At 38.7% G+C, this 23,713-nt stretch overlaps 1 protein-coding gene across 1 annotated transcript in view; it reads right to left on the reverse strand.

Moving 5' to 3' along the window:
• Positions 1 to 10,945: 10,945 nt before the first annotated feature.
• The window catches only part of RXFP2 (relaxin family peptide receptor 2), a gene marked incomplete at its 5' end in the record, with an annotated part of 32,183 nt that continues 19,415 nt past the window's right edge, over positions 10,946 to 23,713 (reverse strand). The window contains 8 exon segments of the mRNA XM_026108806.2: positions 10,946 to 11,998; positions 12,000 to 12,139; positions 13,400 to 13,618; positions 15,149 to 15,559; positions 17,157 to 17,277; positions 17,280 to 17,323; positions 17,326 to 17,384; positions 19,353 to 19,424. Coding sequence (XP_025964591.2) covers positions 11,927 to 11,998; positions 12,000 to 12,139; positions 13,400 to 13,618; positions 15,149 to 15,559; positions 17,157 to 17,277; positions 17,280 to 17,323; positions 17,326 to 17,384; positions 19,353 to 19,424 — 1,138 coding nt within the window.

A 23,713-nucleotide genomic window follows, 5' to 3' on the forward strand; every position in this document is an offset into this window, starting at 1 on the left:
GAATTATACTAAATCTACTCTGCCTGTGCTCTATAAATGGAACAACAAAGCCTGGATGACAGCACATCTGTTTACAACATGGTTTACCGAAAATTTTAAGTCCACTGTTGAGACCTACTGCTCAGGAAGAAAGATTCTTTTCAAAATATTACTGCTCATTGACAATGCACCTGGTCACCCAAGAGCTCTGATGGAGATGTACGGTGAGATTTATGTTGTTTTCATGCCTGCTAACACAACATCCATTCTGCAGCCCATGGATCAAGGAGTAATTTCGACTTTCAAGTCCTATTATTGAAGAAATACATTTTGTAAGGCTATAGCTGCCATAGATAGTGATTCCTCTGATGGATCTGGGCAGAGTAAATTGAAAACCTTCTGGAAAGGATTCACCATTCTAGATGCCATTAAGAACATTCATGATTCTCGGGAGGAGGTCAAAATATCAACATTAACAGGAGTTTGGAAGAAGTTGATTCCAACCCTCATGGATGACTTTGAAGGGTTCAAGACTTCAGCGGAGGAAGTTACTGCAGCTGTTGTGGAAATAGCAAGAGAACTAGAATTAGAAATGGAGCCTGAAGATGTGACTGAATCGCTGCAATCTCATGATAAAACTTTAACAGATGAGGAGTTGCTTCTTATGGATGAGCAAAGAAAGTTGTTTCTTGAGATGGAATCCGCTCCTGGTGAAGATGCTGTAAACGTTGTTGAAATGACAACAAAGGATTTAGAATATTACGTAGGCTTAGTTGATAAAGCAGCGGCAAGGTTTGAGAGGATTGACTCTAATTCTCAAAGAAGTTCTACTGTGGGCAAAATGCTATCAAAGAGCATTGCAGGCTACAGAGAAATCCTTTGTGAAAGGAAGAGTCAATCTATGCAGCAAACTTCACTGCTGTCTTATTTTAAGAAATTGCCATAGCCACCCCAGCCCTCAGCAACCACCACCCTGAGCAGTCAGCAGCCATCGATATCAAGGCAAGACCCCCCGTCAGCAAAAAGATTACGACTCGCTGAAGGCTTAGATGATGGTTAGCATTTTTTAGCAATAAGGTATTTTTTAAGTAAGGTATGTACATTGGTCTTTTAGACATAATGCTGTTGCACACTTAATAGACTACAGTATAGTGTAAACGTAACTTTTATATGCACTGGGAAACCAAAAAAAATGTGTGACTTGCTTTATTGCGATACTCGCTTTATTGCGGTGGTCTGGAACCAAACCTGCAATATCTCCAAGGTATGCCTGTAATTTAATCTCCAAATTATGACCTGTGTTTTAAGGATAAGGACAAATGCTTCTACAGTTAGAAAGAATTACATTATTGCAATTTTTGATTAATTTATTTTGTGTTTTTCTACCTCTTCTGGAAGCAATTATTTTATAGCCTCTTCTATTAAAGTCCATTCGACATCATATTTGTCACTGTATCAATACCATCTTCCATTTGCAATGGAAATATGAAAAGAATTCTGGGGGATCCTGAGATGCCTGATTGCACTAGAGCCATCAAAAGTGTTTGCAAGTGCATCTAGTCCCTCTCTCAAAGGATTAGAAGTAGAATTCAGCAAAGGCTGACACTGTGGTTTTACATGCAGTTAACTGATCTATGGTTTGCAGCTGCCAAAAAGAAGACGACTTCCTTCTTGCCCTTTTTCTCCTCTCCAAGCTCCTGGTTGCACATTCTTGTTATTTACCTAATGCCAACTCTAGTGCTTTTTGAACTCTGCACAGGCTTATATAATTTACCAACCTGATAGAAAATTAGTCCAATAGGAAACTGAATAGCTTTCTGATGAGTTACAATTTGAATTGGCTCCCAAGGAGGTCTGACAAATGCCAGAGCTGATGCAGAATAAGCCAGAGCATACAATAAGAGTGGGGCCACATAGCTGGGCATTAAGGAGGGAAGAAAAGGAAGAGTGGATTAAGAGTGAAAGCCAGGAAATCATTATAAAGTCTTTAAGTCCAAAGCTTTTAGAACCACAACCGGAATTCAGAAATGAAAGTGTACTGGGAATTGGGAGTTACTCTTAGCTCTTTAGATCTCATGGTCAAAATATGTGCTAGGCTGTGGATTTCATGAACAGTTAAGAGAGATTTCTGCAGAACCAGATCCTCCTGAGAAGCCAACTTGAACCAGTTTAAGGTATATACTTAGATTTCATGCGGTCACTGCTGGATTAGCAAAATCACGAGATACTGATTCATGTGCCAGCTGGAATATGTGGCACAGTGCTCATGATCCAAGTGTCCTGTCCTTTTCCTGTCACTTGGCTTCCCTGTGGATTGCCAGGGACCAGTCTTACTGCACAACAGGACTTTTCTGTGTGATTCCTGGTTGGGTCTGCTCTTGGCTCACAAAATGACAGTCCTGGAAGCTGCATAGCATTTTCACTGACTTTGGGATATTTCAAAGATAAGATTGAAAATCTGAATGCAGGTTTCCTATACAGGTGCACAAAGTTCTTACTTTTTAAAACTGAAGGGCAGCACACAAATATGTCATGCAACAAAATATTTCTGTGCACTGAAAACGTATAAGATCATAGATATAATGCTTTGAGCAGATCAGTAACTAGGAGTTATATACTGCTCTGTATTATTCCTACATCTTCCTAGTTACAGGAGAAAATGAGGCAAATAAATTTCATATGTGGTTTGAGGGTCTTAGCATTATAAAAATGTGGCATTTTATGCATGCTGAGAGCAAAGTCTGAGTCTAAAAGGTCCAAACATAGATATGCTCAATGTAGCACTCTTGGGAAAATCAAAGATGAGTCAATTCTTAGGGGAGTCCATTCAGTGGTGTCAGTAATCTAGATATTTCAAAGCTGAACTCTAGAGAGCTAAATTTACCAGTGATTTTTTTTACCCCAGAACACTAATATTAAAAATTCCTTTTTGTTAGATTAGGAACTGTTCAGTGGGGACACTTTATCTTTAAGTGTATTTATAGTTTGGTTTAAATATTTGTGGCAATAGTAATAATGGCACACACATTTTTTTTTCCATTTTATTTCTTCTTGATTTGGCTTTCTGAAACCACAAACAATATTCCTTTGGGCTAGCAAGACGCTTGCTCACAAAAAGTCCTGACCCAGTTCTAAGCTGCATTTCTAAAGAGTTTGGTCTGCCCACCCACGGTGACTGAGGACATGGTTTTGGAAAAAAAATTAAAAAAAAAGCCTAGATTAATAGATTAATAAATTGTATGGAAATTAACTGCTGGCTCATGGAGGCTATTTCCATTTGTCAAAAGCTGAACTTATTTTTAAAAAATCCCCAAAGCTTGCATACATTTACTAAATTAACACATGAAAATAATGTCATAAAGTGTGACTTTTGGGGACATTTCATAAAGAAGCCAATATGCCTTTTGAAACCTGACTGAAAATGTTTTCATCATTTATAGTCAAGCTTTTGAACTGAACTGGGAATTCAGTGATTTGGACTTAAGTAGAAGCCCAGGAATATATTTGTAGCTTTTGGAGGATACTGTTATCTATGTATTCAGTAGAAATCATAATTAGAAATATTTTTGAAAAATGCATGCTATAATACATGTCTGCTTTTAAATGGACACTGTCAATAAAACCTTTTACTTTATAAAACTTCCTGCTTAACTCTGTTACTAATGTCATCTTGAAATATTGACACTGAAAGGAACTTTATTTACTTGTGCCTGCTTAGTTACTATTTGAATTTCACTTGGCTTACGTGATGAAAGACAACATTTTTTTTTTTCAGTCTGCTTCAGTCCAGTTATCTTCTCTGAATACTCAGTTTTCATTGTAATGCAGCACAGGAATATTTGAACGAAAAATTATGGGTTTTGTGAAAAAAACATGAATAATAGCTTTCAGACCTACAAACGAGGAGTAACATGTAAGAGAAAAATGTTTGTTAGTTATTTTCATATTAAATATTTCTTTCACTCTTTTTTTTCCCTTCATCTTTTGTTAGGGTACTCATGAGCATTGTTTTGAGGGGAAGGGAGGCCTTTGTCTTTGTCCCTCCTTTTCCCCTCAGTTGCAAATAATAGCACAAATAATCAAACTTATATTACTGCATCTTCAAGGAGCATTGCATGAGTCTCCAGCTGTGCTCCCATTACCTGTGTAAGCTGATTTAAATGTGATCTGCGACCAAAAGAGGCCCATGCTCTCCCCCAGCACTGGCTGCTGATTCCTGGCCTCCCCTTACAGCAGTACTATCTCCTGTCCGGTTATTCGGTGAGCTGAATTGGGGCAGTGATGTGGCTGAACAGTAGCCATGCAGAAGAAGCTAGCTTAGCACCAGGCTCTTAGATTGGCTGAGGACTGTTGCAGTTTCCATTAAAAGAAAAAGCTGGGCAGATGATTTAGGTAAAATTTCTTCCTTTGCTATCTTTTCCTTTCCATAGCATCACAAGGAAACATACATTATTAGCCTACAGTTTGGAGTCTAAAGGTAGTCAATTCCATCTCTATAAGATAGCCTATATCATCAGATTCACTAAGGATTTTCAAGCAGAGCTGAATTAAAAAATGATCATGTAGCTAATTTTCTGCAAGATACAAATGCGAAAGAGCTGTTTTGATTTAGTAGAACCTGAAGTATTATGATATTGAATAATATTAAAAACATGTAAACGTCATTCCTACAGGATGACCCACAGGGCAGCAACAGCTTGAGGAGGTGGGACAAGAAGGATAAACAGCGTTTCAGCACAAAGGAATGGAGATGGGGTGCAGGGAAGCACCTTGACCAAAGCTATTCCTTTGGGACCCGTGTTCTGATTGCATAGCCCATCAGCTGAAGCCATGTAGTGATAAGAGGATCTGCTTGTGTGTTTGTGAAGAAGGATCAATAAAACCGTTCCAACAAAACCACTTGGAGACAGAAATCCCTAGACACTCCTCCATGGAAAGAGCTGGAGCTGAACTTCTAAGGCAATGGGTCTTGATTCTCTGCCAGCTTCTCTGCCTGCCCCAAACTGATCTACATCACTGATGTTAAAAGACCTCAGAATATCATAGCAGAAGAGTTTTATACTCCCAAGCAAAATTATAAACTATTCTGTAGGTATGAAACAATGGAGATTCATTCAGTGTGTTATTGCAGCTTCTGTATTTGTTTATTTTAATGCTGGAATAACATTTCTCTCACACTAAGTGGAGCTGACTTTAGGGCCAGTTTTGTAGTAGACAGCAGTGGATTGACATTTCCTTCTCTGACTATTTTCTTACCCAAGCTACACAGCAGATTGAAGGAGAGGAAGTAGTAACAGAAGTTTCACAGATACTTTAATTAAAACGCTCCTGCTTTTTCATCAAAAGCCACACTTTCGGATTTCTGTCCCTTTGAATTTCTCATAGAATCTCACAGCTGGAGATCTCAGGTCCCATCTCATCCCATCCATCTGAGAAGCTTCCTAGCTCTAAATAGCTCATGTAGGACCACCCAGCCTCCAAAAGCGAAGCTGAGGGACTCTTTCCCTTTGAATAACTGTTCTGCAATAAAAAGAATCTTCAGAAAATATTTGTGTGGGCTGACAAAGAACGCTTTACCCGGACATTATTCCCTCAGTAGCTGTTAGAGTGAAAAGCAGGTTTCAGTCTGAGTGGTTATATATAAGAGATTTATAAGATTGATGTCATTAACACTTTTCACTATAATGATACTGATAAATGCAATATTCAATAACTTTTTTGCACTTAAATTGTATATTGTATTGTAGTACTATATCTACATATATAACTTTAAAAATCACTCCCTACCTACAGTTTACTTTCTTCTTGTCTGTTATAGTTGATATTGTTCATAATCCAAATGCCTCTGATGCTTTTAAATTTGATACTACCTGTGTTGAAAAGCAAGACAATGAGCAGTCCCTGAGGAGCTGGATTGTTCCTGACAAGCACAGTCCTGTGCAGAGAGGCCAGATTGTGGCAAAGGACCTCGAATTCCTGCAGTGCTCAGGGACATCACACTGCAGTCACAGCTCTGTTACCCTTTTGATAGGTACACAGGAACTCTCCTTGCTGCATGACCAGCTGCTGCTGACTGATGCAAAAAAACCCTTACTGATTGTGTCTGCAGTCTTGTTATACTGCTTATGCCAGTTCCCGAAAGAATAATTTCCCTGGCTCTTCCCTTTGCCTGCTAGCCCTTTGATAACCCTTGGCCATACTCACAATGCATTGGGGAACACCTGTCCCAAACTGTGGCTGGTCTCAATTATGGTGGTGTGATACCTCAGTTATTCTATGCATCTGGCATTGTAGAGTGACAGATGGTGCTTCTGCCTAGAGCTGTGTGGAGCACCCAGCACCCCTTTCTCCCTTTTCTCAGTTTCATGGGTATGTCACGTGGTGACTGCTGGGATCAGTGTGAATGCTGAGAGACTGCAGAAGGAGCAGCTCCTTGGAGCTGCATGGAGGCTCCCCAGGACATGATGAGGAGCGTGAGTTAGAGCTGATGTCAGACGGGACATGTCACGGATGCCACAAGCCCTGGTGGTGCACTTTTAGTGCCCGAGGGCCCCTCATGCAATATATGGTAAATTTGTTCAGGACAGTCTACATGGAGATGCCTGAGGCAACCCTACAGATGTAGTCTCTGGGAGAGTATATGATACATATTAAGTCGCAAAAAGATACTGGGACTGCTGTTATTTTTAATAGTGCTATCATGAAGGGCAAAGTTATCTCTGCTAAAAGTGAACTCCCTTCTTGAGATACCTTTTCCCTCACAGTGAAGGTCTCCCATATGTTAGAGGAGTGATTAAGGAGCTATTGTAGCAAAGCCAGGGGAGCTGCCATGAACATCTTGTTAATTTATCTGTGCTGTACTGCTTGGTGAACCTTTACAAACAGGATTATTCACTTGCCAATTCCTCCATTGTCATTCTGTTGCCCCTTTCAATGCGTGGTAGCAAAAGCAAAGCAAAAGAACCTAAAATGTCAGCTTCTGAAAAGCAGTATTTCATTCAGTTAGATGATGTTATTATCAGTGCACATAAAGCAGAGAGCTGAAAAATAATACAGTAATAAAATGCAGATGGAGAAAAGACAGTAAAGAGCAGGGAGCATAAAAAAAGTTAAAAAGCCTCAAAAGAGGAGAGCTTGTTGCCTCTTCGCAGTAACCTTTAACTTTAGTTTTCTTTCTTGTCCTGCAATAACATGATGAAATAGATAGTGTCATAACAAGCTTCAGTCACACCATGCTTCAGCATGTGCAGTGTTAGTTACAATCCCTAAAACTCTGTGTCCAGATGGAGGCAAAATTCCCCACATACTGTTGAGCTTTACTATTCTTTTCCAGGAAGGAGGAATGTTACCTAGGAGATACTTTTACTATTTACACCTTTGCTTTTATTAGTGAATACTGAATCAGAAACAGACACATTAGTTTAAAAAGTAATTGTCAACTGATGTGCACCATCAGCACATCAACATTTTACCATATATGCAGTGGCTATTTCAGTGCTTTGTTTTTCTTACATTTTTAGGCTGCAAAACAAATAATGTTGAAATATTACTCATACTGCTGAATACGTTGTGTTTGACTTTTCAGAAACTATTGAAATTATTGATTTCTAAAGAGTAGGATAAAAGGAAAAAGCAGCCTAAGTCATGAATATGTTTTTGGTGCAAAACTTTTTTAGAATTAAGAGACTCTCTTTTGAGATATAATTTATTTAAGGCATCTGTGTGTTCGAATGCGGAGACATGGTTCAGTATTCAATCCACCACCACCCTCATCTATCATACTGAAGTACATTTTTTGTAGATTTATGCAGACAGGAAGGTGACTGACTTTACTTTCTGTTCCATTATTCATGTGTTGTCCTGAGGGGACCTTTGTTTATATTACAGTATGCCTCATGAACAATCTTTGTTCAGTGTAGGAAAAGTAAATATTTTTATCCTGGACAAACAATGAATAATGCAAAGTCCATTAGAACTATCCTAAGGGCACATACTGTAAAACACTAAACTTTGAAAATACTGAATAAAATGGGATTGTCTAAGAGCATCTCCATTTTAAAATACATCATCCTCTGAACACAGTTTTGTATCATGCAGCCCATCCTGTTTGATCCATTTTATCTTTCAAGTAGGGAGATAATATAAATGATTACAGTTTAAAAGATCTGGCTCTGCGTTTGAGTATCAGCTGTTAGGATTTCTGAGGCTTGAAAAGTTATGTTGGTCAGCCATTCACTGGTAAAGCTACAAGGGTTTGTTCTTTGCTTCTACCAAGCTCATAACACAGAACCTTAAAAAACTTCCCTGTGTTGCAATCAAGTGAACTGAACTTGGTATTTTTACCAATTTGAAGACAATATTTTGTCTTCAGTTCCTGCTCCTGTATTTCACTGTCTTTGATCTTTTGATCACTTATTGATTGTGAAGGACAAGAAATGATTTTATTCACCACTGTGATTTGTCAGAAACATTTTCTTCTGAAGCCAGCCATTAGGTTTTTCTATTTGCTTGTTAAACACATGCCAGTGACAATAGAATAAAAATATTTAACACAGTACAAAGGCAACTCTCTTTTCAGTTCTTCATGGTGGGCGACTATATGAACAATATTTGTTCAGGCACAGCTGTTTGTTCTACTCTTTTTTTTTTCTTTTTAATTAAAAAGTAGACAAAAAAGCATGGAAAATTTATAAAGAGTTACAGTAAGAAAGGAAAAAAAATCCTACAAATCTTCATAGCCCCACACAATATTTTATATACTAAGAAACTGTGTGAGCTCCTATGAGGGCAGGTTTCTGAGGACTGTAAGAAAGCAAATGTCACCCCTATCTTCAAGAAAGGAAGGAGGGTCCAGGGAACTACAGGCCAGTCAGCCTCACATCCATTCCTAGGAAGGTGATGAAGGAACTAATCCTGGAAACCATTTCCTAACGTATGAAGGACAAGAAAGTGATTGGGGTAGTTAGCATGAATTTATGAGGGGCTTGACCAATCCAATAGCTTTGTACAATGAGAATTCTGGCTTGGTGGATGATGGAAGAGCAGTGGATGTTGTTTATCTCAACTTTAGGAAGGCTTTCAGAAATGTCTCCCATAGGATCCTCACACACAAACTGATAGAATAGGGACTGGATAAGTGGTCAGTGAGGTGGATTGAAAACTGACTGAACTCCCAGGATCAGAAGGTTGTGATCAGCAGCACAAAGTCCAGCTGGGGGCCGATCACCGGTGGTGTACCACAGACATCAATACTGTTTAACATCTTCATTAATGAAGTGGACGATGGGACAAAGTTCACCCTCAGCAAATTTGCAGATGGTACAAAATGAGGAGAGGTGGTTGATGCACCAGATGGTTCTGCTGCCATTCAGAGGGACCTCAACAGCCTGGCAAAATGGACAAACAGGAATCTCATTCAATTATGTGATTCTGTGTATAACTTCTCCTTTTCTTACCTTTTAACTATTTGTCTTTCATTTTTCACATTTTATCAGAGGAGGACATGGCCATCAAGTTTCACAACCTATAAAAAAGAGTATTAGTGTTGCAAAATGAAATAGTCCTTAAAGACCCTTAACATTTAATGTACTAAATGAAATAAAGTTTCAACAATGAGAATTAGGCTTTTGAGACATTTGTAGTCTTTCACATTCATAGGAAATTCAATTACTGCAAGTGGAAACACAGCAAACACAAACTTGAATTAATTTGCTTATTTTTAATAGATGGCATACTTTAAAAATCTGTTGGAATAGATTATCAGTGGGTGTGGAAAAATATCCTTCTGTTTCTCCAGATCTGAAGATCCCAGACAGTGATACAGACCAAGTTTAGATGGAGCTTCATGGCTCGGTAAAGGTAAAGTTCTACTTTAACCCAAAGTTCAAGAGAAAGAACCAGTTGTGTTTAAGTGAAGATTTTGTCAAGGTGAGGAAAGCATCATAGTTATGTCTACATTATTCCAGAGAATATGCCCTGAGAGGCCTATTCAAGACCAATTTCCCTTTTCTTCCACATTATTTTTATAGTGAAATGCCCATAGCTTGCTCCAGAAGGGCAAAAGTTGGGATGCCAGGAGTGTATATGTAGGGGTGGGACTTGCCTCTACAGTGCTCTCCAGAGCAGCCACAAGAAATCTCGCTGATCCGTAGCTGGCAGCACCTCTGCAGAGGCAATATGTATCTCAGGCAGCACAGCAGCTTAGTTGGGTGCTCCCTTCTGACTTCAGCATGCAACCACCCTTTCTGTGGCACTGGCAGTGGGACTGTCCTCCTGGGACAGTCCTTTGCTCCTTCCCTGGGATATCCATCCACTGTAATAGCATGGGCATATCCAAAGTGCTGCTGCCTCTCTTGAGGACTCTTCCTGTAGCATTTAGGGCAGCCAGAGCCTACTTCACCTGCACAACTATGAGCAGAAAACCACCACTACGAACCTGCAAGCTGCTGTACCTGCTTGAAGTCCTGCTCTGCCATCGCCAGGTAAATGCTGAACGCAGAAGGCCGTGGGCAACATTCAGGCCAAGTGGGATGGTGTCTAGTGAATTAGGGAGCCAAATGGGTTAGGCAGTACTGGGAAGTAGATGGTTTGTATTGCTGTCTGGGATCTTCAGATGCCTAACGGCCGATTTAGATTTCATCAGGCAGAATCCCATGCTGAAATGTGTGCTGTGGGAATGCTTGGGTAGAAACCTCAAAGGCAGGCTCATTGCCACAGTACAGTCACCTTATTGTTGGACTTGACCTCCTGCCTTCAGACGTATCCATTTTATTTCACAGTCTGGGTGGGCCTGAAGCACATATTCATTTTTTTCATCTCAGTTGAGAAATGTTAACTCTTCAGGCTCTTCATTATTTTCAGTGATATATCCATACACTTTAGGGTTATTCTCTCTTCCTTCATCATCATTGCACCAAACTCCTTTTGTCTAATAACACTTTAGAATGATTTATCAACTGGAGCTTCTGAAATTTTTACTGAAGTTTACTTTAGTAAATATTAAAAAAAAAAACGTAAAGTTTGCTGAAAGTTTTGCTTTACTCTTTTCCTAAAATCTTGAATCTTTTCTTTGTAGTAGGTTGGCAGCTCATATGTTATAAGCTGAAATACAACTGAGATGGTTATGAAAACATAACTAATAAAGGTGAATTGTTCTTCATCAAAAGTGCCTGAGTCCCATAAATGGTCCCCCAAACATACACTTACCCATGCTGCCAGCATGCCTATGCTTGGTAAAAACTGATGCAATGAAAACTGAATTGACTGCTTTCAAAGATCATTCAGAGGGTTTCATTATTTAATTTTTATTCCAGTCTGGGTTCTGTTGCTTGCACAGGAAGTTTCACTTGACTTTTAGTACCTTAAAAAAATTACAACAATACTACTTGGGTCTTGCAGTTTTGAGTAGTGACTTTATGTGCACAAAGAGACATTCACCTCTTTGCAGAGCCCACATATTAAATCCTACAGGATTAATACAGATTTTCATGCTGCATAAATGTTCTAGCCTTTTCCCCCAGGAACTTTCAACCTTGGGAGAAATACTTCTTCCCAAGGATAATCCTGAAATTGGTAGTACAGTCCTAATGAAATCTTCTTGAAATGTCATTTGCCTTAACCTAATATATGTTAAGAAGACTGTATCTTGGCAAGTACAGGTACACTGACCCTCTGGGGAAGCTGGATGAATAGTACAAAAGTATCGTTGTCTTCAGCCCCAGTGCACAGTATGCCTGTGTTTCAAACTGTAACACAAATCTCACATGATAAATGCAACAGTGGTCATTTTATTTTCTAGCAAGACGAATACAGAGATGGTAATGACCAGAAAGACACTACATATAAATCTCAAAGAGATTAATACTGCTATAATGCAATTAGGTCCAGTTTCCATGATCTTGTTGAGAAACACTTATAAATTAATAAGAGTTAGTACCATCCCCAGGAATTATTTTTTTAAAAATCCAAGGGAATTGTCCGTCCACAGGACCGAAGTGACCAAGGTTTTTTTTGTCATTTTTGAAAATTTCCCTCCTTCAACGTCTGTCCAGTGACTGCTTTAACTTTTCCTTAAAGAAAGTAGTTGTGAGAGTATAGAGAATGGGGTTCAAGGCACTGTTTATTGGCAGGACAAATATCACTATCCAGGAAGTGACAGTGTCTAGGAAAAAATGTAAGATATTTAGTATGTTCTTTTGTAGGAATGCTAAAGAAACAAATATGTAAAGCCTTTGCTGTCTGTCATTTCTGCAGAACTGTAGCATAATATCATTTTTACAAGAAAGGAGTTTGAATTCAACATTACTCATTGCATTTTTCATTAAGCTCATAATGCGTTTTCATGAGAAGGTAAAAATGGAACTTTTTTTGATCTCAGTATGTCTTTTTTTCTATCTACTGGAATTTAATAAAAGCACTAAACATGAGCTAAAGTCCATCCCTCTTTATGATTGTATTTAAGATAAATTCAAATTCCATACTTCAGTAAAACCCAGTCATAAAACCAATTTCAGTAATACCTATTTTTTACATGGCCATTTTCATCAGTGGGTTTCAAAATGCCTTACAATGAGCAGTCATTATTCTTATTTCACAAAAGGGAAAAAGGAGTGAAGTGACTTGCTCAGAAGGCCCTGAGCTGAGTTGTGTGTAGGGCCTAGGCATCTTGAATCTCACTCTGGCCATAGTGGTACATCTGAACACTCTCATGACAGCCATATTTTATTTTTAACTACCTACATGTAACCTCTTTCACCTGGCCACACAAATAAAATTCAGTGCTACTAATGAGGGTAAATAGGTTAAAACAATTGACAATGATGTACTACATTTCTTTAATGCCTTTCATATTAAGGGGAATTATTTACCTAATTTTCTACGAACATGAGATATACATTTTCTAGAGTTACAATGGGAAAGCAGGATGCCTTTATTACAGTGTTATCACTTAGCAGCTGCAGGGCGCTGTGATATTGCCCGACTCCTCCACTGTTGGGTAGCTGAGAGCATGCCCTGCGTGCGGGAGTAGGGAGGGCCTGTGGCCTCCTCAGGACCCCCTGGAAATCACTGCGTGCACTTACGTATATGGAATCTGGGTTGCTTAAAAACCCTCTTACAGTTTTGTTTTCCAAGTGGTCAAACTAATGGACTTATTCATCCGTAACACAAGGAGATTTTGCAGCTGTAGCGGAGGAAAACCTCTTCAGTGGATAGCTTGTACTGGTTCTCAGATACACACATGGATTTGAGGTCATATGCATATACCTTAAAGTTTAGTTTCTGAATGGAGAAAAAATTAAATATTTTGGGCAATACTTCCTCTCATCCCCACCCATGGTTAGCTAGAATTATGCTGGCAGAATTGGTTTGGTTTAAACTGAATCTTTAACAAAAAAAAAATCACACTCTTAGACAGCATTACCTAGAATTTCCACCTGGAATAAGAAGAGGATTTTAATGACAGAGACAGGAATCCAGCAGGTGGCATCAGTGAATACTATAAAAAAGAAACGATTGGCAACAGCAACATCCCTGCGAATGTGACCCCTTACTTCCAATGTCTGAAGGGCAGTTTTTTGAATGGAACAAAACATGCTGACATACGAAAACACTATTATGATGAAGGCTAGCAGGTTCACACCTATGGGGAAACAAGATTCAAAGCAAAAGGCATTAAAATGGTATTCTCTCCCCTCTCTCCCACCACTTTTCTGTTTCATTCTCTTCTGTAATTTTATTGTAATTTTTAACCAATAAACATTAATAGATACCAATTTTATGTTAGAAATGGATCCTAAATATTGTCAAGAGTCACACAGCCTACTCACATGCCACGTGTTCCCATCTGTTACACAGTGAGATGTGAATAAGTTGTAAGGAGTTACTATAGAAACAGTTAATGCACGGTGTGGGTGGGCTCATGATTCCACAGAGAGCTGATCTCTTGGCTAGCAATGCTGCAATAAATCTGAAACAAAAAGTTCCTGTAGGACTCTCTCACAGTAATGAAAGAATGACATATTCCCTATCAAAGTGACAAACCCATCTGAAGCATATGTTGATATCAGATTGGCTTCTTCAGTTTTGTAAAAATATCCATCCCAAATTACTGGTGGAAGAATATATGCAAAATGAGCTGTGCAGCTTGGGTTTTAAGAATCACCCTACACTGTGTTTCAGAACAGGACTTTCGACCATTCATCAAATGGCAGCTCCCATTTGTCAAATATAAAATGGTCTTCAATAAATAGCTGGTAGCCATTGGTGGAGCCATTTATGTCAAAATCCTAGCACCTGAAAACAGGCTGTTACTTAGAAGTATGGATTAAAATAAACAAAACAAATTGAAAAGTATAACAATAATTTTACTTATGGATGGGAAATTGCTACTTGAATCTCATTTGACATACCGATTGCCTTCTTTACTTTCTATTCAATATAATTCTAAACAAAAACCAGTTTTATCTTTTGGTGTGTAGGGATTTTTGCCTTTCTGATATCAAGAGACAAAACCAGCAATAATGGTTAAATGTGTATATATTGGCTACATAACCCACATGGCTCAGCAAATACGGGTCACAGAGAAGATCGTTTTATAGCATTTTGAATAGTTCTCAGTTTTTGCTGTGAGTGAGTGCTCTGAAGCTGAACATAACCAGTTCATACGTATTTTAGGCTGGAGTTTCTGCTTTTTATTGTGTTTATTTCGAGTTTATTTTATATATTTGATCAGTCATTATTCTGTGCCACTATAATGCACATAAAGCTATACTTTTAAAATTTCAGCCCATATTATTTAGATTATCTCAGTTTGCTGCAACAGAATAAAGACGATTCTGAGTGGTAGTTGAAGGCTGCTGATTTTACTAATTTTTTAAAACAATAAGTTTTCAAACCATTGTGCTGTGCACACGGTACAGCTAAGTAATTGTATGACCTCACTGTTGTTATCCAAATTCTCTTCAATGTCTTCTCCTCTTCTTTGTTACACTCATTTGTGTTTTGTTAAAACTAAATGCTAAACTCTTCATATGACAGACCCCTGTAAGTGTCTGTGCAGCCAGCACCCAGCAGATGAGGCTGCGGTCCTGTTGTGTGCCTTTGGAAAGTATTACAATATGAACAGTAATAGTGTAATGAGTAATTATAAGCTGATAAAAATTAAACTTACCAGGAAAAATACCAAGAGAATACCCATTGCCTCCAATTTCTTCTATTTGATCAGAATTCAATGGGTAACAAACACTATTTTTCCCATAATAATTTCCAAAAAAGTCCTCATTCCAAAATGGGATTATTGCTAAGAAAAATCCAGCAATCCATATAGATGTAAGAATCACTATTGTCTGCTGCTTTCCAGGTTGGATATTTCTGAAGGGAAAGACAATCACTAAATACTTTTGCAAGGTCAGAAATGTCAACAAAAGGCCAGAGACCTCTGTAGAGAGCGTGGTGATGAACCCCATGATATGACATGGTAAACTTTCCATCCACAGCACAGCTAATTTTTTATACTGTCCACGGTATTTAACATCAAGAACTTCAATGAAGAACAAATACACCTCCATTAGACAATCAGCACCTATTTAAGAAACAGATTTTACAGTTTACTGAAAATAGCAATGAAATGCTTCATGTATAGTATACTTCTATGCGTAGCCAAACTCTGGTATACAAAAATACGTTAACCCTGTGTTTGTGGCATCAGAATTCACGTGCTATGGGGCTACGTGTACCCTAGTCACAGATAGGACAGTGGAAGCTGGTGTGAGGATGTGGGGAGAGGAAGTGTTGCCTAATGGGACTTCCATGAGCACGCAATAATTTGGGGTAAAACTCCCTGGCTGTAGCCAGCACTGCAGCTTTTGTTGACAGCAGGGTGCTGAACTCCTTCGCTGGCTGTATTTGGCACATAAGCGTGCAGCCCTGGAGTGCTCCTGTAGCAGAGTGCGGGCAGCACTCATGGTTCAGACATTACAGTGGCAGAGTGTAAGGCAGGAGCAAACTGGAAGAGTCTCAGGCAGAGTGCAGGGGACCGGACAGGTTTATGGCTCTATCATAAATACACAGAAGATTTCAGACACCTTGCCAGGGATTCACCTCTCCTAATTTCACACGTCCACAATATGTATCTACTAACAAGGTGAATTTATTTTACCTGACTTCAGCCATTTACAAACCTGAGGATCTAAGCCAGTCATGCCTTGGCTGTTTTCACAGTTAGTGAAGTCAATAGATACTTCTGGGACATGATTCATCTGGCCTATTTTAAATAACTTTTTTAGAATTAGATAAATTGCATCTTCCACTGACTACAAAGAGAGCTCAAGGTGACTAGTTCATATATACACACTGCATTTTAAGCATCTTAAGTCAGGCAAAATAAAACCTTTCCTGTGTAAAGTTAACATACAGCCAGAAAGTAGAGTTTATAGGCTTGGCCTGCTTGAACCAAGAGAGAGATATTAACCTGGAAGTAGTAATAGGTCCCTTATCTTTTTAAAGAGTTAATCGCCAGAGAACAGTATCACGCTATCACATCACAAACTTGCAATGAAGTAGGTCTCAGTAACAGCAAGTCTGAATTTGGCCTACATTATTATTGGCTCCAGGGCTCTTAATCTGAAAATGACTGCTGGACAAAATCCTGTGCAACCCTTTGGAAGTAACTGCATTTTCTGGATAATTATAAAATATTCAATTCAAAAATCACAGAAGTTTTTATTAGTTTCTGTGTCAAAAAAAGAATATGATGATTTGACACATCACACAATAAGTACAAACAGTACGTAGTCTAATGCTAACTAGCTTGGGCATAATCGTTAATGCAAAATGAAGAGTAATAATTAATAACGTAAAATGTTTAAGCTCCCTAGGCTCTTTGCATACATCTTAACTATCTGAAGTTAAGGAACTGAATGACCTTAGTTCTTTTGTTATACTCCTTTTTATTTAGAATATAGGAAAATGGTGCAAAAATAGATAATAATGCATAGCTTACTAAAATTTTGATACCAGTATAGTCACTTACATTCTTATCTATAAGGCAGATTGAAGATACTGGAATATACACAATATTATATATTATACTATACATATTATATAATATATAGTATTGGAGCATATATAACATTATATATCTCATCAGTTTATTATAAGCACCTTTGGTATATACTTACAACACAAAATTTTGATAGATAAGGTATGCGTCTTGTTTTCTGCTTTGATAAATGATCTCATTCCAATGAAAAAAGGATTTCCAAAACATGTAATACAAGCTATGACCCACACAAATACATTGTAAGAACATTGTTAGCTAAGAGATCCTCAACTGGTGTCAATCCATTAATGGTGTGCATATTCGCACATGGAGAGCACAGGAGCAATACCTGAACTTTTTGAAGTAGCTGAAAGTAAAGAAAGGAACATGTAATACAGCTGGTCAAATAAAAGCCAGTGTCACAGTTATATATCAGTTATGCGATCAAGTGCAAGGAATTGGAAGAGAAGAAACTTTAACAAAACCATTCATATAACAGGCATGATGTGAGAGGCATTTAATCAAGGAAGGATTTATTGAGGAGGAGCTTAGGAAGTTTATAGCAGCTCATATCCTTTTGGTCCTCAGTAATGAGGCTTAGCTATAATGGTTGTGGTTGCAACTGCTTCTGACTTCCTTCAGGTCAGCATAATATGTAAGTAAAGCATTGCTGTTGGTTCATTCCTGGCATGAGAGGAATGGTCAGTTTTGTTTTCACCAGCCTTTTAAGGACTTTGCTACTCTTAATTTGTTGGTGGTGCGTTCAGGCTACTGTGCTTCATGCTAAGGTGCTTAAGAAGCAGATCTTTTATGACCCCTTGGCAGAAGGATTTTGCCTACATTAACAGATTGTGGAATGTCTGTGGAATGACTTAAAGTTGGTAATGAACATTTAAGAATCTCAGTGTATCAAATCTTAAGTGTCCTAATTCCCTGACCATTATTTGAGTATAGTCCTCTGTTTCAGTGGAAGTGCATTCATAAAGAAGGCTTGTGGGATAGGATATAAAGGCTCTAATACAGTAAAAACCAACAAGAACATGGTTCTTTTAAAATGTGTCTTTACATCCCATTGATTTCTGCAAGGTTTAAACATATAGTTTAGTATTGTCTGAGTACTTAGATTTAAGGATGTCTAACATTAAGTCTGTCTATAAATGATGCATTTTTATACTGGGAAACTGCTGCATAGTGACTCAGTGTTAAAGACAAAAAAGAATAAAAAATCAAACAGTTAATCCCATGCTTGTATTTATCTATAGTTCAAAAACTTCTCATTTTATTTGTGAAATGGTGTTGATGAATAATAAAAAAGAATATAAAAAATAAAAACACGAAGGGTGGATCTGCAAGTAAAATTCAAATGTGATATAACTGAAATATATGAACAATTATATATCAAATTTTGCATACTGGCATGGTCTTATTGATTTTATCCACCCTCTGCTGGTAGGTAAGGGCATGGACAGGAGCTGATTCATTTTTTATTTTTCAAGAAGTAGTATAAAGAATGGTAAACAGAGCATAATATGAGGTCTTTAGAAATAAAGTCAGAAAGAGCACTGTACAGTTGATCAAGATGCTTATTCATTGTGTAGAAGAAGTAAATATTTATATTTGGGAGTGATTTTATACTGAAGACCAAAATCAAACAAAAAAAGAAAAAAAGAAGCTTAAGATTTATCATCAAGAATGACTTTTTAACTATTACTTTGGAAAGATGAAAGACATTTGAGTATATAGCATCACTGGCATTAACTGCAAAAATATGGCACTCCAAAAGCCCTTTGCCTTAAATGAGGGACTAAAGTTCAGAGGCACCTAGTATTACTGACATGTGGCTGTGGCATACTATGAAAGAGCAAGGCATGTTTTATGATAGCAAAGTAAAATGGCTATGTAGCACACATTTTATCTTCTCTATAAACCTATGTGGCTTTTATTCATGTCCAAAATATAAGCACTTTTCTATTTCTAAACTCATTTCCCATTTTGGTGCACTTCAATGAGATTTTCTACTTCTGCCTGCTGGCCTTAAGGCTACAGTATCTCCAAGCAAGTGAGCAGGATTGCATTTATTCTATTTCATTCAGAAAAAAAAACATGCAATGGGCAGAAAAAGAAGTGATGTGATACGATGCAGAAATGAGGAAACTAAATGAGGGGCATGTTTCCTTTTTCCTGTTTTTTTTTAAAATAGTGAAACATTTAATCTGTTGGTGAGGAAATTGGGCTCCTAGTTGACGTAATATGGAAAAGCAATGCATCAGAATTGTTTTACACATTTTTAAATGGTAAAAATATCACGGTGTCTTCTTTTATTCTGCATACATACATGTGGGAGAGGTTCTTCATATGTTGAAACATTCTTGTATTTATATTTGGAATCTCAATCATTTCCAGGTCTCTGGAAAATATGTAATGTCATGATCTGTAAACAAATTGTATGAAACAGGGCTGTCTGTTGTTATCACATCTTGAATTACACAAACAAGTATTTTTCTTAAATCACAGGTTTCAAAGAAACTCCTTTATGGCAAAATCCACAGTAAGAATGATCCTACTACTTTCCATCACATAGAGCTTTTTAATGAAAGATTGTATCATAGTGTGGCAGACAGATGAGTGAACTTTTGCCTTAAACATTTCTTGGTACATAAGGTGCAAGCAAACCATAACCCTGAACAAGCCATCTGTCCCCGGCGGAAACAGGACTAAGCTGCTGCGACCCCTGAAATGGTCTCCCTGCGACCACCCAGGACACACCGAGCCTGCGCTGAACCAGACCACGATCGGGCAGAGACTTTGGGACCTGGACTGTAAATTATTGCCGCTTAGCACAACTTCTATAAAGCCTTAGGCCGCACTCCCTGGTTCAGTGAGAAAGGGCCCCAGAGCTGGTGCAGGCTGGAAAGATAAGGGAGTTAACAAGCAATCTGCATTCCTATGCTTCACACTCTGGGAGGGAGGATGTCAAGGCTTTGCAGGGCCTTGAGAGACAAGGGCGGGCAGAAACCGCAACAGTAAAGATAAGGGAGAAAAACGGCCTGCCTAGGAACAACGATGAGACCCAATAAGAAGCAGGAGACCCCAGACCTAAAAATTACTATTGGTCTGAACTACCATGTGAGGGGTGGGAAACTTAATTTGAAAAAGCTGTAATTGCCCAGGGATTTCTTTGTTCGGGGTCCCTCTTTGGAGGCACCCAACTTGAGCTGTAACTACTGCACGCGTGTCATTACAATTTATTTATTTAATTTGCCTTGATTTGGCTCCGAACTTTTCAGTGGGAACCTAGGGTTGGACCCTGCTCAAGTTGTAATTACTGCACGCGCATCGCTAAAATTCACACCCAGGGCGAAAAGGACCAACGGGATGCCGCTGGATGCATGGGTGGTGATCTCTCTCTCTCTCTCTCTCTCTCTCTCTGTCTCTCTCCCCTCCCCTTCGCCTTTCCCCACCTTTTTTCCCCACTTCGTGGAAAATAAAGTTAAAAGGTTGTACGAATTTGAACTGTTTTAGCATCTTAATCTCGTCCTTGGCATCGTAATGAAACCCCCCCGATATTGGATTGGGACACATAGGGATATGTGATCAGCCTGAACTCCCTTTTTAGTTATGCTGTTCAACAACCAATGCAATATCTATTAACAGAAACACAAGAAGTGAGTTGCAGGGGCAGTTTTTTGGTTTCTTTCCTCAGGTGCTGAGCTCAGCTGCTCACAACTCCCAAGAGTGCTAGAGAAGCACATAAAGAACAGAAGAACATAATAAAGGGCAGATGTGGCATGTTCACAGCAGATGCAGACTGCCTTACACAAGGCAAAAGAAATGCTGAGAAATGTTGAGCACTCAGAAATGTTAGTATGGAGCGCCATGAGGCAACCCGCTTTGCCCATGGAGCATGCCAACAGGAAAGCACAGGGCGCGAGGTGCAAGGCAAGCAATCAGAGGGCACCTCTAAGTGGAAAAGTTATACAGGGTTTTGTTTCTGTTTTGCTGTAATACAGACAAGAACAGGACAGAAATGGGTGTATGTCACTATCTGAATAGATCCTGAAGAAATGCTAGCGGCAGTCAAAAAGAACAAAGAAAACGAAATAGTGTAGAAATATAGCCCTCCTCCTGCCTGTGACAAGGACTTCCATGGGACTTGCTGACTAGGGAGGACACACACTCCATACTGGGAGCATATCTTCATTCTGCAACATCCCAAAAGAGGTTCAGTCTACAAATTCAGTGTCAGGAGTGCATATGCTGTGAGGATTAACAAACCCGGTAAGGCCAGAAACAGCAACACAACTTCATTATTTAATATATTTGGCTATAATGGAAAAAATAAAGAAGCCATTTGAATAGATCATTTTATTAGCTGTGATACAAACAGGCAAAGAATAAGTGAAGTGACCTACAGCCACCTGACAGAGATGAAAAGGCATACAGAAACCTACTATATTGAGTGTGTCCATTCAGTACAGGCACTGGTATACTGGTCTGCAGCTTACTGTTTTCACCTCTCCAGTTGGACAATAACTTTTCAAGAGATTATGTTATCTGCACTGATGACATTTCAGAAAAAAAGTGCATGAAATACTAGAAGTGTGGACAGGATCTGAAATCTTGCCAAGGATGTTCTAGTAACATAAAAACCAAAAACCTAACTGTTCTATTCATAAGATGGTGCTGGCATAACCTGAAATTTATCCACAGCAACAGCAAGACAGTGTATAAATGATATACTTTGATCATATTTTAGAAGAGGGAATTATCACATATGAACCAAAAAGAAAAAAAAAAGCAAAATTAGAAAGTCAAGTGATATGTTTAGAAGCAAGGCACTGAGGTTGTCAGATTCATTTGGAATGAATGTGAAAGAAGAAAAGTAACCCATTCCAAAGAAAATGCATCCACAATTCCAAATATGGTTTGGAAGGAACACCTTAGTCTGGTAGGATGATAAAGAAAAGGCTGAATTTAATGGCACCAATAGAAGAAATGAGTAACAGCTTCTGCATTTGTGAAGAATACTAGAAACAGAACTGCAAGGAGCCTGTGACAATTGTGACAATGCATGTAGCACCTAGCAAGGCCTTATAACCAACAGAGTGTTATTGTTATGGTGGTGTCAAGAAGACCATAGGAATGCTCATGTCAGATATAAGAAAAGATTAAACCCCAAGCTATAAACCTCAGAAAAACTGTGGCCATAGGGTAGACATGCATTTGAAACCTAATCCAGGGCCAAGAATCCCTATATTTCCAAAAATAGGAATCTATATTTTGACCTATCTATAGGTCAAAATATCTATATGTCAAATATCTATATGTCAAATATCCATAGATATTTGACATATCTATAGGTCAAGACCTAGTAGATAATCCTGCCTCAGCTATTCCCAGCAGCCACTGAAGACACCTTATGAAATTAAGGTTGCTTTATTAAGGCTCTTGTTAATGTAGTTAGAGAAACTGGTGTGTTGTTTGTTTCAGCTCTAGGAAGCTACAGGGGAGATTCTGTTGCACAAGAATTTCAAACTTTGTTTGAGGATTAGATTGAGATTTGGTTTGGCTCTTGTTCTGGCCTAAACCAAGTGACATTGTTTCACTTCTTTTCATGAGATTTTGACTTTAAAAATTCTGGGTTTGGATTATATACTGTCTATCCCATGAAATAAAAATGCCTGTCATCCTGTCAACATGGCTTCTGGAAAAATCAATGGTTGCTGAGATTACTTTGTCCTGGTTAATTCTAGCCCCATTAGATTTTTTGGAGGTTGGCACCATGTCTGTCTTATATTCTTTGTTCCTGTATTGTGTGTTCTGAACAGAATACACAGATCAGACAATAATTTTGACAGGCAGGCAGGTGGTACTATTACATTGGCAGTAACATATCTATCACAGTTAATGTGCTCTCAGATTAAAAATAACTGCACTTTTCCTAGCTGGTCAAGGTTTATATAGCAGCAGAGCACATCCCATCAGTATTTCAAAACAATGTCCTGTCTTACTCTCATTACTCCCTTGCCCTGTGGAGGCTTATGGGCTGGAATATTGATAGTAACAGATACATTTGCTGCATTAATTCTGTGAATAATAATGAGACAAAAGGCTGTAATGCACTTCAAAAAGAATCTAAAAGGAAAAGTTAATCTGGTGCAGGTGCCACATGGTTGATTCAGTTATCTATCAAGAGTAATTTAAGTTCATGGAGTATGTGAGATATCCATGTGGAGCTGGCTGGTACAATACAAGACCTGGAGGAGGCCTGTGGCCTCCTTGAGGAGCAGCTGATGGCTGTGTGAGATAGATATCCAAGGGCACCTCGAATGACACCAGGCACCCACACGTGGGCAGCTGAACAAGCCAGTGGTCAACACAGTCAGTGAGATCTGGAGAACAATTCATCTCAGCGTAGACTGGCTTTTGGTTAGCTGAATCACTCTCCAGACTGTTTTGACTAGAGCTTGATTCACTTACCCGATCATAGTTGTCTAGTACTATCTGACATGTCCTGTGGTATCTGAGATGTCTGTGTGGGCAGGCAGATATGACACAGGACCTATGAGAGACCAAAGCCTTCCTGGACTGGCAACTGGAGGCCAGGTAAAATACCTTAGGGATATCACACAGCACTAGGCATCTGGCCTGTGGCACTAAGCTGATCTCCTAAATTTCCTCTTGCTATAATGGGAG

Source organism: Dromaius novaehollandiae, chromosome 1 (assembly GCF_036370855.1).
Source record: "Dromaius novaehollandiae isolate bDroNov1 chromosome 1, bDroNov1.hap1, whole genome shotgun sequence".
Taxonomy (NCBI): Eukaryota; Metazoa; Chordata; class Aves; order Casuariiformes; family Dromaiidae; genus Dromaius; species Dromaius novaehollandiae.